Below are 16,463 nucleotides of genomic sequence, written 5' to 3' on the forward strand. Positions count from 1 at the left end.
GTTGAGGGCCCCTGCTCCCAGCCACCACATTCCTCCAAAGACCAGGTTTTTCCTGAAATTCAGGACAGGGATGCGGGATTAGGGAAGCTAGATTCCTGCCTTCTCCTGCCAAAGAGGCAAATACCTCCACAACAGGTCATGCCACCTCTCCCCCCTCCCCCCCGGAGTGTCCCAGAGCCTCGGGGGTGACTGATAAGAGACAACAAAGGACCAGCCACTTAGGGTAGGCTGCCTCCTAGCCACACACAACACTGAGCAGAGGACAGCTCACTCAGAGGGCTGCCATCCCCAGAGCCGCCACGTCCCCGGGCCACCTCAGCAGACCACTCTTCGTTCCCTTTGATTGCACCTGTCAAGACGAGCGTGCGCTCAGTGGCAGCTCCGCTCCCTATTGCCCTACATGAAGTGCTGGGCAGGCTGAATGCACCAAAGGACAGAGGCGGACAGGTCAGACAAGGGTTGTGCTCCCTGGTCCTGAGAAGCAGCGTGTCAATTCCAGGAGCATCAGAATCGCTCTAGAGCGCCTGCATGGGGTCAAGAGGCATGCCTGGCGTGCATCAGTATGGGGAGGGGGCTGAGTAATCGAGCTTCCAGAGCTCCTAAAGGGCACTGCCCCTGGGCTACACTGGCTGACAGGCAAATAAAGGGGTGTCCCGAAGACCTCTTGGACCTCATGTTACTCAGGCGACTTTAGGAAGGCCAGGAACCCCTGACCAGGAGGTCCACCCCTCCCTACTATCTCAGCTCACTCATACCAGAGGGGCAGCTGTGCAAACAATGTCCAGCCATCACCAGTGCTGAAGAAAGGGACAGAAGGAGCCTGTGGGGGCGCTGAGGCTCCTACCACCTCTTCACAGACATCGGAGCTGCATCGTGGAGAAGTCGGAACAAGTTAGATGAAGCCAAATACCCAGCAGGACAAGTGGGGAGGGGAATGAGGGAAGAGTCAGCGAAGCAGACAGGCCAGATCACAGGGCATCCTATGCCCAGCTGGGACCCATATCCTATAGGAGACTGAGAGCCACAAAGTATCTATGGCTTTGGGACACTCATTACTCCCTGGTAGCCTGTCACATTAGTTTGCATACTGCAGGGATGTCACCCCAAAATGACCTCGGCAGCACAGAGAGGAACTTCTCATACTGTAAAAGCTATAGAAGAGTGGTAATACCGTGTAGTGGTTAAACACACAGACTCTGGGGCCTGCTGGCCTGGGTTCACACCCAGCTCTCCCACTCAACTGTGGAACCTTGGGAAGGTCAGCCAATGTAATTGTGCTTCCCCTCCAGCCCCTGTGAGAGGGAGAACAAGAGCAGCCCTCACAGCGCTGTAGGAAGATCAAATATAGATGAGCCTGATTGCAGGACTGATGTGTGGCCCGGCATACAGTCAGCACCATCTACCATTTACCACTATATGAAAGCAAACCACCTAAACCAGTGATTTCACAGATATTACAGCTGTGGACAAGATGAAGCATTAAAGGGACTATTTCTGAGGTAGACTGAAAGATATTAAGTAAAACAATATCTCCTCAAAGGACCAGCTTCTCACTTTTGTGTCCCACACACGGCAGACACGGTGTAGGGGTTTTCTCTGTAATAACAGATCATCTTCCTGTAAGACAGGAGTAACCACCTGTTGTATATGTGGATTTCTTGTGTTCTGAAATTCTTGAGCAAGGAGGAAGAGATGGAGAAAGCAATCTTAGCTAGGGAAAAGGACTGAAATGGCACCTTTAGACACAAAAGCTCCTATTTCACATCAGCTGCCACAGTTTCGACCCTCTCCTCTGACACACCAAATTTATGGATAGTTCTACACAAAGATGTTTCTGTAACTACGTATGGTGAGCCACGTCAAGTATACTTATTGTAGTGATCATTTCATAATAGGTACAAATGTCACTTATGTTGTACACCTAAAACACGTCAATTATATCTCAAAAAAAAAACCACAAATATGCAACAAAGTCACTTATTCAAAAATTGGAGTGCAGTCCCCCCCCTTCCAATAAAAAGGCTTTAAGTGTGACTATATTCCCAGGTTTGCCCACAAAGGCCATTCGATCCCAAATTGGACCCATGTCCTGGGTGGACAGCATACTAGGAATTCAGGGAAGAGAGTAAGTGGTAGAAAAGATATAAGACCGAGCGCAGTTTCCCCCACCCAACCCCAGCCCCTTTCCCAGGGTATCCGGGATTAGGCAAGTCTTGACATAACAGGAATTCTCTGCTGCCCAGCCATCAACTTTCTGTACATTCTTCATATTCTCTTCTAAAGCCCTCTCAGTATTAGCCTCTTCAAAGTCCCACTGTGGTTGCTGGGTAAGGAGAGGGATCCTGGCAAAGGAGACTAGGGTGTGAAAAATGTAGCTAAAAGAGCCTGAGCAAAAAGATCTAGACCCCTTAAATACAGTATGTTTGGAGATCTATAAGTGGTTTCATGTAACTAGAACAGAAAGTGTTCTCTGCTCCAATATTCTTTCTCTCTTTGGGCACCTGCGTGGCTCAGCTGGTTCAACGTCCAACTCTTGATTTGGGCTTGTCAAGTCATGCTCTCACAGTTCGTGGGTTCAAGGCCCGCATCAGGCTGAGCTGACAGTGTGGAGCCTACTTGGTATTCTCTCTCTCCCTCTCCTGCTCGTGCTTTCTCTCAAAATAAACTTAAAAAAAAAAAAACAAACCCTTAGTTTCAGTGAGTGCAAGTTCCCCAAATAGGGTAGGAAAGAAGGCAATCTCGCCAAACTACTTATTAATGCAGCACACAGGACTCAGAATATATATACTTCTAAGGGTTCACATCTTTATCTTTATAGACACAAATGTGTGTGTGTGCATGTGTGTACATGTATATACACCTACAGTACACTCGCAGAATGGGGATTCATTCTTTTTTTAGTGATTTCCTACATATAAATTCTCCCACTGGTCTACAGTCAGTTACATTTTTAAAAGAATCCCAATTCAACAATATGAATCTTTAATGCATATTTAATTGGAACCTTTCCAGAAAGTGGGGGGGAAGGGATGAGTTTTTTTCTTTTAACAAGCACAGCGCTAAGCTGAGGATGGGAAAAGGCAACTGAGGAGTTTCCTGTCTTTCCTGCCAGTTCCTTACACCATTTCTGCTTTTCACCACTTCTCCTTTTCTTGCATTTCTGCATCTATGGATTCTCCACAAACTCTAGCAGCAAAGTATGATCACGCTGCTGTCTGGAACAGGCAGATCATGCAGAAAACACAGGTGGCCTCCAAGCCTCTCATGTACTGACCTCAGTCGTGGGCAGAGGCTCAGGTGCCTACTGGCCCAGGTTTCTTACACAGGCTTTTGAGTTTTTTCCAAAGACAACACTGGTTTGTACTAAGGGTCAATCACGGGGATTTTTTTTCTTCTATAAAGGACCAGACAATAAGTATTTTAGGCTTTCTAGGCCATATGGTGTGTCAGAGCTACTCATTACTGCTACTGTGTTGCACAAGCAGCCACAAAATACATAATCAAGGGAGAGTGGCTGTGTCCCAATAAAGCTTTATTTACAAAAACAGACAGCTGGACAAATCTGGCCCACAGACCATACTTTGCAGCTCCTATATCATATCGAGCCACGTCCACAGCAAGACTGACTCCAGTCAACATGCTCACAAATAAGACACATATCACATGGCTTTGTCATGGGTGCCATAAAAGGTGTTAGACAATTTAGGATCCATACTTTTCATTCTACAAGTAAGCATATTACCTACCACGATTTTTCTTGCCTTTTGTTTTTAATAAATTTTTGCCATTTTGATAGTATAAAATTTTTAAAAAATGTAATCTATAATACAACTACTTACAAAATCTACACTAAATCCAAATTTGTTTATTCATATTTATACTCCATGAACATTCTTTATAAGCACTATGTGCTTGTTTTAGTGGACCACAGTTTTTAATAATGCTTTTTAAGAACTCCTACAGCCAGGAATTGGTGGTTGTGTTGGCAGGAGAAGAACACAGATGTTTTAAGGTCAGAAAGAACTCCAGGAGTTAAAGCAGGAGAAGGAGATGGCGGCACCAAGGGGAGGAGGGAGACAGATGTGCAGCCTGTGAAAGAAGAGCTACAACTTTCATTGAGGCCAGGAGTCCCAGAGGTCTCGGTCTTCCTCGTAGCTCAACACGCTTCACCTCTCTGGACAGTCAAAAAGTAACATCGCAGGCCAAAAAAAGAAAAAAGAGCCAAGAGTTCATCGTAGACATTTGAGGGCCACAATGAGGAACACGGTCATCATAAAACAGGAGTGGCCTAGACGACTTGAGCAGCAAAGTAACCCTGAAAAGCAATGCTGACTCACAGGAAACACGGACTAACCAGTGATCGGAGAAAATAACAAGTACGGAATAAGCTCCATCAAACAAGATGACCTAATAATATTGATCAGCTTGCAGGGCTTACCCCTTTCACATCTCCATGTGGGTTTTTCACGGTTTCGTTGACTTCTCCTTCTCCCCCCACCCCTCCTCCCCCATCATCATGCTCAGACAGCAGTTCTCTACAAAAGTTTCCTTCCAGCCAAGGTACAAGCCGTTCTCCACACCTACAGGTCACGGCGGGCCATGGATAGGTCCCCTAGCCTCCACACCACCGTACCTACACTGCAACACCCAGTATCTAGTACCTGTTCTTACACACATAACCATTACCTACCTTACCACAGGTCTCAATGCCTACAGGTCTGAGTGTGTGTCACACATGTGAACATCAGTGAAGAGGGGTGTGTGGGGAGGGCATATAGCGAGCACTGCTGCATGAGATCGTTAAGCCCCAGGACAGGAATTTGATTTCAGGTGGTCAGTATCACCAAAGTACAAAGTTATGTCTTTAGGCTCAAAGCAGAAAGGCTCCACAGCAGCTTCCATCTGCCTCAACCTCTGGGAACACATCTCCCAAGTGCACAGATGGGTCTCAGCACCAAAACCACGGCACCTTGTTACATTATTACTATACTTACGGTGGAAGTAACAGTTACATTTTGAACCCCAACTATGGAGCCTCTTACAGCTCAAAAAGAAAGGCTCTACTCTGCATTTATTTCTAATCCCTGGATCTGTGATATCCAAATGACACAATCCAGACTTTCCACTAATTCAGAATGGCCTTCATGATAATCGGTTTCTATGAAGTAACAATTTCTCATTCCGTAGCTGATGATGAAACTTTTATCATCCCAGTAATGTGGCATGAGAAAATGACCTTGTTAATGAGAACATTATTACACTGGATACAAAACAGTCTTACTGTTAAACTGTAGTAAGACTGGAAGGTTTACTAGTAGGGAAAGGACAGTCTTCTCTGACAGAACAATCCTAAGCAGAAAATCAAATTGCTGTCTTCTAGAAAGAGCTAGAGGTGTTCCTGGAATACTTACAATATAGCCACTGCTGAGTTTTCCAGCAGGCCATTTAACTTTGGAACAGAAGCTTCCCACTACATAGTAGGATCTAAGTCTTTCATATGCACTATGTGAGGCTAACCTTAAATATAAAAGCTACCTGCATACAAGACATTTTTCCCTCTACTCAAACTTTGTCATCAAGAAAGCAAAGGGGTGCCTGGGTGGCTCAGTTAAGCGTCAGACTTTGGTTCAGGTCATGATCTCACGGTGTGTGGGTTTGAGCCCCACATCTGGTTCTGCACTGACAGCTCGGAGCCTGGAGCCTGCTTAGGATTCCGTGTCATCCCCTGTCTCTGCCCCTCTCCTGCACTCACTCTCAAAAATAAAAAAGCATAAAAAAAAAAAGAATAAGGCACAGTTGTGGGGAAGGCATCAAGGATAGAGCTAGCTCATGTTTACTGAGAGCTTATGTGGTACCAGCTACCATAGATTATTTTTAATCCTAACAACCACATTACGATGTGCACTACTCCCATTTTATAAGGAAGCAAATTTTGAGTCAGCACCTACAAAAGTGGCAAAACTACAGTTACAACCTCGGTTTGCAGGATGCTGGTCCACAACCACACCTGTACCCAATTGTGTTTTCTAAAATCTGCATCAGCAGCACATGTGGGAAGTGGGAAGTGGCAAGCATGCAAAAGCTTTCCCATGTCACAAATTAGATGGATCAAGGGAAAGCTGATGGATAATGCTACCACTGTCCACCCCTTAAAAAGCTTAAATTGCTGGAAAATAAGGTCAGAGGGCAAATCAAAATACAGTTGACCCCTGAACAATGTTGGAGTCAGGGGCATCAAACCCCTGTGCAGTCAAAAATCCATATGTAACTTCTAACTTCCCAAAAACGTAACTGCTAGTAGCAGACTACGGACTAGAAGGCTTACCAATAGTCAATATTTTGCATGTTCCATGTATTACATACTGTATTCTTTTAACAAAGAAAGCCAGAGGGGGAAAACGTTAAGAAAAATCACAAGTGAACACCCTCAAGGTCCATCCATGTTGCTACACATGGCCAGATTTCATTCTTTCTCATATGCTGAGCGAAATAAGTCAGGCAGAGAAGGACAAATATCATATGTTTGCATGTATAGGAGGATTAGAAGGAACTTGACGGAGGACCAAGGGGGAGAAGAAGGGCGGAAATGGTGGGGGAAAGGGAGAGAGGCAAACCACGAGAGACTCTTGAATGCTGACAAAAACTGAGGACAGATGGATGTCGGGGGGAGGGGGGGATGGGCATGGAGGAGGGCACTTTGGGGATGAGCACTGAGTGTTATGTGGAAACTAATTTGACAATAAACTATCTGTAAAAAAAAAAAGAAAAATAAGCCTTTATTTATATAAGCCACTGTAAGTGGATTTGTTGTAAACTAAACACATTCCTGAAATGAGAAAAGAGTATAAATGTACACGCAATACTATGTATATGTATATTATGTTAATGAAGGAAGCAATTTAAGAAGGAGGATGCAAAGAAATTTAATTTATGAAATTCAGGTTCCTGTTGTGATGAAGTTAATGAAAATCACTATTTTAGCAAAAATAGTATAATTATAAAGATTTTAAAAAAATTGTACTGTTATAACCACATACTACATCGAGAAAATCCCCACTGATCAAGCAGCAATCACTTCTTTAACATCTTAAGGCATTCCCCTTCACACCCTCCACAGAAAAGGTAAGAATTTTAACTCTCTTGGGGCTTGTCATAGGCTAAGTCTTAATCACTGTGTATTACCAAGATACCCATTAATAAAACTATTGATTTAGGGGCCCCTGGGTGGCTTAGTTGGTTAAGCGTCCGACTTTCGCTTGGGTCATGATCTCGCGGTTTGTGGGTTCGGGCCCCGCGTCGGGCTCTGTGCTGACTGCCAGCTCAGAGCCTGGAGCCTTTTTCGGTCTGTGACTCCCTCTCTCTCTGACCCCCCCGNGGGGGGGGTTGGGCATAGAGGAGGACACTTATGCGGATGAGCACTGTTATGTGGAAACTAATTTGACAATAAACTATTTGTAAAAAAAAAAAAAGAAAGAAAGAAAAAGAAAGAAAAATCACAAGTGAAAATACACTTCCAGTGTTAAAAAGTCGATATAGAAGTAGACCCCTGAAGTTCAAACCCATGTTATTCAATGGTCAACTATATAATAATTTTAGTGAGACAGGAAATAATTTTAATGAAAAGAGCCCTGACTTAGAGCCACTGTGCTTGTGTCGTGGTCCTTGCTAATAAACACACAGACTCAAGCCCCTCATCATAAAATAGGCATGATAAAAATACAGCTCACCCATTTGTTGTCACTAGAATAGTGAAACTATAAAGGAATGAGCCCAGCACTGTGCCTGGCAAAAAAAAAAAAAAAAGCAAATACTACAACAGTTTCCTTTTCTTATTTTCAGTTCCTATTTCAAATCGCAAGCAGACAGCTCCTGTCTATATATTGTAAATCCTCCCTGGACACCCCCCCCCACTCCCAACACCCCCCCCCCCACACAGAGGAACTCTTTCTAGGTGCATCTTGGTTTCTGTGAGAAAATAATTTTCCTATCACTCATAATCTGTCCTCTGCTAAGAGCACATTAAATTGTCTGGATAACAGTATTTTTGCCTTATTTCATACTTTCAATATACAAAAAAACCACAAAGTACTATTTAAGTACACTAAAGTTTAGGGAGGGGGAAGAGGACTAAAACCAGTAATAGAACATTTCAAAGCAGTAAGTATTGAAATATGTAAGCGCTGTAGCTTAATCAGCAGCAGGTAAGGCGTAAACTTGACTCAGGCTTCCTCCAGCCCTCTCCTACAACACAAACTGGTAGTCTTAAAAAAAAAAATAATAATCAGAGCACTATATCAAACAATCATAGTACATTCTCAGACTGGTAGGCTTTAAATAAAAATAAAACGTCCTGAGTAAAGCTAAGATGTTCCCACCTTAAGATTTTTTATTTAAAAAAAAAAAACCTGACTTAACGGCAAACTGTCTTTAGGGGAAAGTTTATTGTTGTGAGATACCTGCTTTGCCATTAAAAAGTGAAAGCCCCAACCATGGACTCGCCAGTCTCTGAAGTGTGAAGACATCAGGTGCCTCAACATGACTCTACCCCTCCTCACTTCCTTACAGACTGTGGCTCTTAACCACAGATGCACATCGGTTCCTTATTCCTACCAAACCATCAGGTCGTAAGAAGTGTGAAGCATACGGGCCCCTAAATGCCTACAGGGAAGCCGCTAATCAACATCCTTGAGACTGGGCAAATCACAAACTTGTTTCCTAAACCAGAAAGCGGATGCTTTTGGTCCCCCAATGAAACTGAAGGCTCCTCCCACTCGCCGGAGACAACCAGGTTTCAGTTCTTTCATTTTTTAAAAGACGCCTTTTAAGAAAGCAATTAACTAAGCGCACGTGTTCTTCCTTCCACGCTCACATATATTTACAATCCCTCCATTTTCTTCAAGTGAGACAAATCCATCATAAATACACTCGCTAGAAAGGCATTAGGAACTCATTTTGGGGAATGAGTTCTAGAAGACAGGCAGAGAGAGGGGAGCAAGCCGAGTTCGGCTGAGTTTTCTTTTTCATTCCTGCACCGCCAGGCAGTTACGCATATCTGTTTTCAAACAAGAAAAGCGTCTGCGATGCACGATGATGCAAAGTAATGCGAGGCACCAGAACCCGGCACGAGGCAGCTGGTGTGCTCCGTGTCACAAAGGCCGCTCGGGCACAACACAGCGAGTTTGAGGCTCCCAGCTGCCTCCAAATGCATCCGGTCCCAGGTCCCAAAGCCAACGGGCTCCGGACCCGGCGGCGGGAAGGCGACCCGCGAGAAAGAAGCGGACATGCACTGGGTGCCCCTCTCGGGGGGATGGAAGTGGCCGAGAAAGTGAAAGGAGGCTGCAAGAGCGAGGGGGTCGGGTGGCGGGTCCCGCGAAGGGAAAGGACAGCGGAGCGGGGGTGGAAAGGGGCGATGTGACAAAGGCGCAGGAGCGCCGGCTGCAGCACAGGCCGAGGGAGTCGACCTGGGCACCGGGGCCGGGGACTAGTGACCGACGGGGGGGAGGCGGCTTCTGGGGCCCGCGGCATATCGCAGCGCATGAGCGGGCCCCGAGGGGCGCGTGGCCGGGGCGGGGGAGCAGGGCGCGTCTGTCACCTGTATTGTTTGAAAAGCTGGTCCGACTCCCTGAAGCCGTTGTTGAGCAGCATGTTGATGCCGGCCAGGGCCAGCTCCGCGTCCTGCAGGGGCGCCGCCGCCGCCGAGGCCGAGTCTCCGTCGTCCTGCCGCCGCGGCCGCTGCTGCTCCGAGCCGGCCATGGGCGCGCGAGGCTGTGCGCAGGGCCGAGGCGAGGTGGGGCGGCAGCTGCTGCGGCCCCCGCGCGCCCGGAGCCCGGCTCTACCTGCCCGGAGCGCCTCGCAGCCGAGCGGGGCGGGGGAGGGGCGAGCGGGGCGGGGCGGGCAGGGGGAGAGGGGGAGGAGCCGGGCCGGCTGCAGCGCGGCGGGGGATGAGAGCGCCCAGGCCGCCGCCGCCGCCGCCGCCGCCGCCGCCCGCCGAGGGAATTACTCAGCAGCCGCCCGCCCGCCTGCTCCGCCCGCTCCTCCCGCTCCCTGCGAGACGCCCGCCTCGCGCGGGCACCCAAGAGGAATCCGTTTCCGGGTGTCTCTCACCCCGCCGAGCCGGGGCCCGGGCGGCCGCCGCCCCTGCTTCCTGCAGCCCCCGCACGCCGCCAGGGTCCCTCCCGGCCCAGGTCTCCACCCCGCCCGCACCCCGTGCCCAGCAGCCCTGGGCCAGCGCGCCGAGCGTGCTCGGACACTCGCGAGGCACCGAGGCCCGGACTTTGACTCTTTTCTTGCAAAAGAGCCGGAGCCTGGGGTCGCGCGGAAGCAGGCGGGTTTGAAAAGGTAACTGAGAACTCCCCCTTGGGCGCAGCGAGAGCGCGCGGCTGGAGACTACCTGGGCGCACCCGGGGCACACGCCTCCGGCCCCCGCCTCTCCAAACGCAAAGCAGCCGGCGCCCACGACCCCCAACTTTATCCGGACCTTGGGCCCGCCCCCTAGCCCAAGGTAGCCAATCCCCGAGGAGGTGGGCGGTGGGGGCGGGGGCGGGGCCCCAGGACACCTGCCGGTCCTCTGCCGGGAGCCCTGCGCTGAGCCGGAGCGGAGAGGATCCCGGATCCTGGTTCGCACTCTCTCTGGCCGCTGCCAACATTTGCTAGATGGGGCAAGAAGACAAATGGAGGCCAATGTGGCGTACACCTAAATATTTAAAGTTTATAAATTAAGTTCTTCAACTGTTTTCCAGTATGACCCTGACGATTATATTTTCAAACCAATGAGACAGAAAAATAAGTATAAAACTATGGTTTATTACATGACCGAATATCAGTAAAATGTCAAAGACAGCAGAACTTAGTCATTATTACATGTCCGACTGTTCTAATGGTGGGCTGGTAATAATGTCTGCATGGGTAATATTATGAAGACATAATAATTTTTATGTTTTTCCAAGGTTTATGTTCCTCACTTTTATTTTGGCAAAATCACTATACATGTTACGGCAATCAATTTTATGTTCTTAATGTCAAATCAGACCACCTTTCTTAAGTCATTGTAGTTCTTAGAGGGTGGTTTATTAGTTTCAATTTGGAGAACTGCTCTGCTGAAGCATTTAAAACTGAAATTGTTTTTAAAAATTAAAGCGATATTCAAGTTTAGAGACAACCCATGAATGTATCACATCCCGCATTATAATGAGGTCACTATGATAAATTACCACAGAAAATATTACCAAAATAATTTTGTTTCATCATACAAGTGGCCATTACTTACTTTGTGATTTGTGCCATCCCTTACAAGAGTATCTAAACCAATATAGTATTTCCAATATTTATATATACAAATTTAAGAGTAATGTGAATTGCTGTCATTCCTTAGCTGTCACGTGTAATTATTAGAACACCATGCTAATTTTTGAGTACATCCAGAGACACAAATTGGAACATCAAAAGAAGCAAGAAAAGGGGTGATTCTCACCTCTGGGGAACAATACTTTGTAATGTAGGAATCACTGCATTCATGTGATCTGAGAAGGACTTGACAAGTTTGCCATTTTTTTAAATCCAAGTACTCTTGGGTTTAAAATAGTGATAGTCTCAAATATCAGCAGTGCCATAATTCTACATGGCATTCATAGCCTGTAACCTTTGTTTTTAGGACATTGAGCAAGAGACGAGTAACATTTCCTTGAGGCCTGAACAATATTAATCATGAGAATGAGTTCTATGTTCCATTGAACCAGCACTGAGTGCCAGATCCTGACAGAGCTGCCCATGTGATCTTTAATAAATTTCTGTGTGTGTGTATGTTTTACTGGGCAGGGCCGTCTAACGCATGTCTTAGGTACTGTACTGGCCATGGGGCTCTTGCCAGAGAGTGTTCCCTGGTCACACATTGCCAGTGGTAACCGGAGCTAACAACACGCCCAGGGTTTATAAGCTGCCTGAACTTTGGATCGGTGGAACCATCTACCCTCTAACCTTGAAACAATCTAGTCAACAAAGGAGAGAAGCCAAGAGGGCAATACCAAACCTAGGAGATAGCCGGTACTCCCCCAGCTGGTGAAGGGAGCCAAGTTCAGCCAAGCATGGCTCTCTGTGTCCCTATTTCTGAGGGAAGGAATCAAGGAATTGATGACCCTGTGGGCATTAACAAATTGTATCTGGGCCCCTACAGCTGAGAATGGGGTGGGGGAAGGGATGAACAAAATCAAAGCAATCTGTCTCAGAAACCTAGCACAAATGGTTACACAGACTTAGTGAAATGTAGCTGTTGAATGAGACAAGATCCAGTGCAACTTCCTGTACCTCATAAAAGGTGACATGGATAGAGGATAACTGTGCCTTGTAATACACACCAGATGTGTGCAGCAGCTGCATCGTGAATGGACATTTTCAAATATTTGCTCGACAATATGGGATACAAAGAGGATTCAAAACCGGTCTCACAACCCTGAAGAGACACAATACATGAACCAGTAGTTAGTAGTTACACCTGTGGTAGCTGTAGTTGGCATTGACGCCTGCCCAAGATTTAGCTGGCAGGCAGGGAATTAAGGCTGATTGTGTTTTCTTCACTATATAGCAATGGCAGATAATGATGGATATTTAAGAGGTTATGGTGTATATTACCTACAAAAGGAAGGAAAAAATCTAGATCACCAACACATTAGGGTACCATACACTTGAAATTGTAAGATTTGCTGCACCCTTATGTAGAACTAAGGCAGTCTTCAGTGCACTTGGCTTCAGCCTACTAGGATTTACCCAGTGTTCCTTTTCGAAGGAGAGAGGAGAAGAGGAGACTAAGGGAGAGAAAGAGGAAATGAAAAGTTCTCAGATGGAGTAAAGCCGATTTCCTTTCTATATCTCCTGTGGGTATTGTCAGTAGTTTGTGGTTCATGAGATTTCATTGGGAAAATGAAGCTCCAAGTGCAAAGGATTATTGAGCACTTTTAGATGTCTTACTTTGTACATGGTAGATGTTTTGTAAGTTGTCTTAGTTGCAAGTAACAGAAAAATCTGACCCAAATGGCCCAGAAAAGTAAATGTATTGGTTCATTAAAAGGATTTCCCAAAATGAGGCTGTGTTTTGCATTTTTGGGATTACATTTTAAATGTATTTCGAGAATATATATTTTAAGGAAATCTTGTTGTGTGTGCTTAGGATATATTAACATTCTTTAGTAGTGCAAATAACCATACCTTAATGTATCTTTTTGTAAAGCTGCACTGTAGTTAAAATAAATACAGGTTCCCAGAATGTCTGGAATTCTAAAATGGAGGAGCACTGGGAAATTAATGTCCCTGCATCTTCTTCTTATGCTAGCTTTGCTATCAAACTCAGCCCTTTTACTCTACTGAAGGTGAGGCAAGATTTAGTTAACCGGTTTTCATTAGAAGTCAAATCAGGTCAAGGGTTGACATGTAAAACTGTACAGCAGATTCCTTCTTTTTCTGTTCACAGGGATGGCCACTGGCTGGCCTCTAAGGAGAGGAGTACGTGATAGATCCAAGGGGATCCTCCTGGCTGTTTTTCCAGAAGGGTGAATGCCTCCAGCAAGACACTCATGCCACCCTGGAGACAACACTGGTGACCATGCAGCAAGAAGCCATCCCCTTCACACTGGACACCTCTTCATCTGCTTTTGCCCAAACTGTATACCCAATGGACATACTGTGAGTTTAAACAGGCATTTACAGGAGTTGAGATCATTGCTCTGCTGCTGTATAGATTCAGGGGGCACAACTGAGGAAGGAGGCATCATGTCTTTCCTCCAGTTGCTCACCTCCCCTGGGCAGCTCAATCAGTGAGGCCTCCTGCCTGAGTCCTGGATTGGGTTGGGAGTACAATTCCTGTCTGGGTTCTCACAGAAGCTCTCTCTCTCTCTCTATTTCCCTCTCTTTCTTCCTTCTCATTCCTTTGCATTTCCTTCTGCATTCCTTATGTTTAACCTGCCTCCTTGCTTTTTGCTGATACAAGCCGTTCCCCAGATCCTTACAGAAATAATCAAGTCTCCCTCTCCCTTGATACCTTCTCAGGATTTGTACATTTTGCAGCCTAAATCATAGATTATGATTCTGGTTCTGCAGGGCATTAGTTTTGTGACCAAGGGCAATTTTATGTCCCTCATCTAGCCTTCATTTTCCCATTTATAACATGAAGACAATCAATACCTTCAAGGCAAGTGAATGAACTAGTGGGCACATGTTTTGTAAACTGTAATGGCAAGATATTATCTAATCCATGCAATTCCTTTTCTAACATAAATTAGAGCCAAGTGATTCTTGTGTTCATATATTTACTTGTCAAAGGTAGTTATCTTGAAATATCCAGCTACAAAAAGTCTGTTCAATTGAATAACCAGATGCATCATATGGAGATGATTAATTTAAACCATTTCTACCATAAACCATACATTTTTGCCATTATTAATGCAGCCTGGGGAAGAAGTGTACATTTTCTTCTGAACGTATAAAAAACATAAAGGAAAAATACCCAGGTTTCAGAGTTCTTAATCTGGTTCTGAATTAATCTGCTTTAATTATCGTTGGTATGTTTTTTATACTACCTGAAGGGATGGACAAGGAAATCAACAAGTACTTGGCATGGTGATTGTAAAAATGCGTCTTTTATGTCCTACGTGTATAACATGTTTTGAAGTCAGCTTTTTGCAAGAAAAGATGCACTGCCAATATAAAATAATGCCTTACTTATAAGTCATGTGTGTTTTGCCCTGGGGCAAAATTAGCAATCCAGGTGTCCCAACCCATAACGCCACTGAACTCCCCACAGTAACTTAAGACACTAGTTGAAGAAAAAATTGTCTATCAATGCAGGTATTCCACACAAGTATTACCTATGCAAATCTATAAACATCCTGAAGCTGAGTGTCCTGAATCTCTGTTTTTTCACTGGGGACTCACTGAGTATTCCTATTGTGTCAGACAGGGATAAGTGCCAGCAATATTTAGACAAGGGTTGCAAGCCCCCTCATCACTGCAGATGAGACATGTAGCCAGATACACACTGATAATACGATATTGTAAGTACCATGGTAGACCTTGGTACAGAGTTTGCCAGGATCCATTTAATTCCTGGATTTACTCCTTGAATGAATACCAAAAAACATACTTTAAACACTGATAGATGCTAATTTTCTATTAATTTGTTGATTTTTTACGTCTTTAGAATTAGCCTGCAGGCCACACCAGAACAGTAGTCTCACTAATTCACGGCCGGGTCTTGATTTTTAAGTCCCAAATAATATTAATCAGTTTCAGTTCCCCCATTAGTCATCAAGGGGAACAAATTACTTTTTAAATGTTTTTTTAAATCTTTGTTTATTTTTGAGAGAGACAGAGCATGAGCAGGGGAGGAACAGAGAGACAGGGAGACACAGAACCCAAAGCAGGCTCCGGCTCCAAGCTGTCAGCACAGAGCCCAATGTGGGGCTCGAACTCACGTGAGATCATGACATGAGCCAAAGTCAGTGGCCCAACCAACTGAACCGTCCAGACACCCCAGCCTATCACTATTTTTGATCACCTTTACATCTATTTTCAAAAGAAGATCCATCACAACTAGAGATAGTTAAAACAATGGGAATAAAAATTTGAAAACAATTCCAAAAAAGGAATTCAAAAGATTAAAAAATAATAATATCTTAAGAAAGAATTTGTAGTCTCCCAAGATAGGTAAAGGAAGATATATCTACTATAGTATATACTACTGTATATTTCTTTTTTTTTTTTAATGCTTTATTTATCTCTAGGACAGAGAGAGAGACAGCGTGAGCAGGGGAGGGTCAGAGAGAGAGGGAGTCACAGACTGAAACAGGCTCCAGGCTCTGAGCTGGCAGTCAGCACAGAGCCCGACGCGGGGCTTGAACCCACAACTGCGAGATCATGACCTAAGCGAAAGTCAGACGCTCAACCGACTAAGCCACTCAGGCACCCCTATTTCTTTTAAAAGATTCTATTAAACAAGCTACTTCCCTAACACATACACACACACACACACACACACACGCACACCTGAAAAACTCATCTTGAAATGTTCTAAAATTATATAGTGGTGATGATTGCACAACTTTGTAAAAACCATTGGCTTGTACACTGTAAGTAGTGAATTTTGCATGTAAATCATCATTCAATAAAGCAGTTTAAAATTTAAAAAGTCATTCTAAACTGCAGTGTTCAAGATAGTGAGGGAAGAGAGTTCATGATGTCCTTCTTTGATTTCACACATCTGGGGAAGAGAGAGTTTGTTATGAAAAAAACAAATCCTCATCTTGAAGAGTCCCTAAAAATCAGAAATGGCTGCTGGCTGCCATCACTACATGTCTGGTACTAGATTAAGACTTTACATATGTTGTTCTATTTAATTCTTTTTTTTTTTAATTTTTTTTAATGTTTTATTTATTTCTAGGAGAGAGAGAGAGAGACAGTGTGAGCAGGGGAGGGTCAGA

At 45.1% G+C, this 16,463-nt stretch overlaps 1 protein-coding gene across 1 annotated transcript in view; it reads right to left on the bottom strand.

Annotated features, from left to right (window-relative positions):
* Nucleotides 1–9,849, bottom strand: part of TTC39C (tetratricopeptide repeat domain 39C) — a 108,680-nt gene extending 98,831 nt beyond the window's left edge. The window contains exon 1 of the mRNA XM_039217951.1: nucleotides 9,593–9,849. Within this exon, the coding sequence (XP_039073882.1) occupies nucleotides 9,593–9,753 (161 nt within the window). The 5' untranslated portion in view covers nucleotides 9,754–9,849. The remainder of the gene's footprint in view (nucleotides 1–9,592) is intronic.
* Nucleotides 9,850–16,463: the final 6,614 nt, after the last annotated feature.

This window comes from Hyaena hyaena, unplaced genomic scaffold, assembly GCF_003009895.1.
Source record: "Hyaena hyaena isolate Hyena2069 unplaced genomic scaffold, ASM300989v1 scaffold_14, whole genome shotgun sequence".
NCBI classification, from domain to species: Eukaryota; Metazoa; Chordata; class Mammalia; order Carnivora; family Hyaenidae; genus Hyaena; species Hyaena hyaena.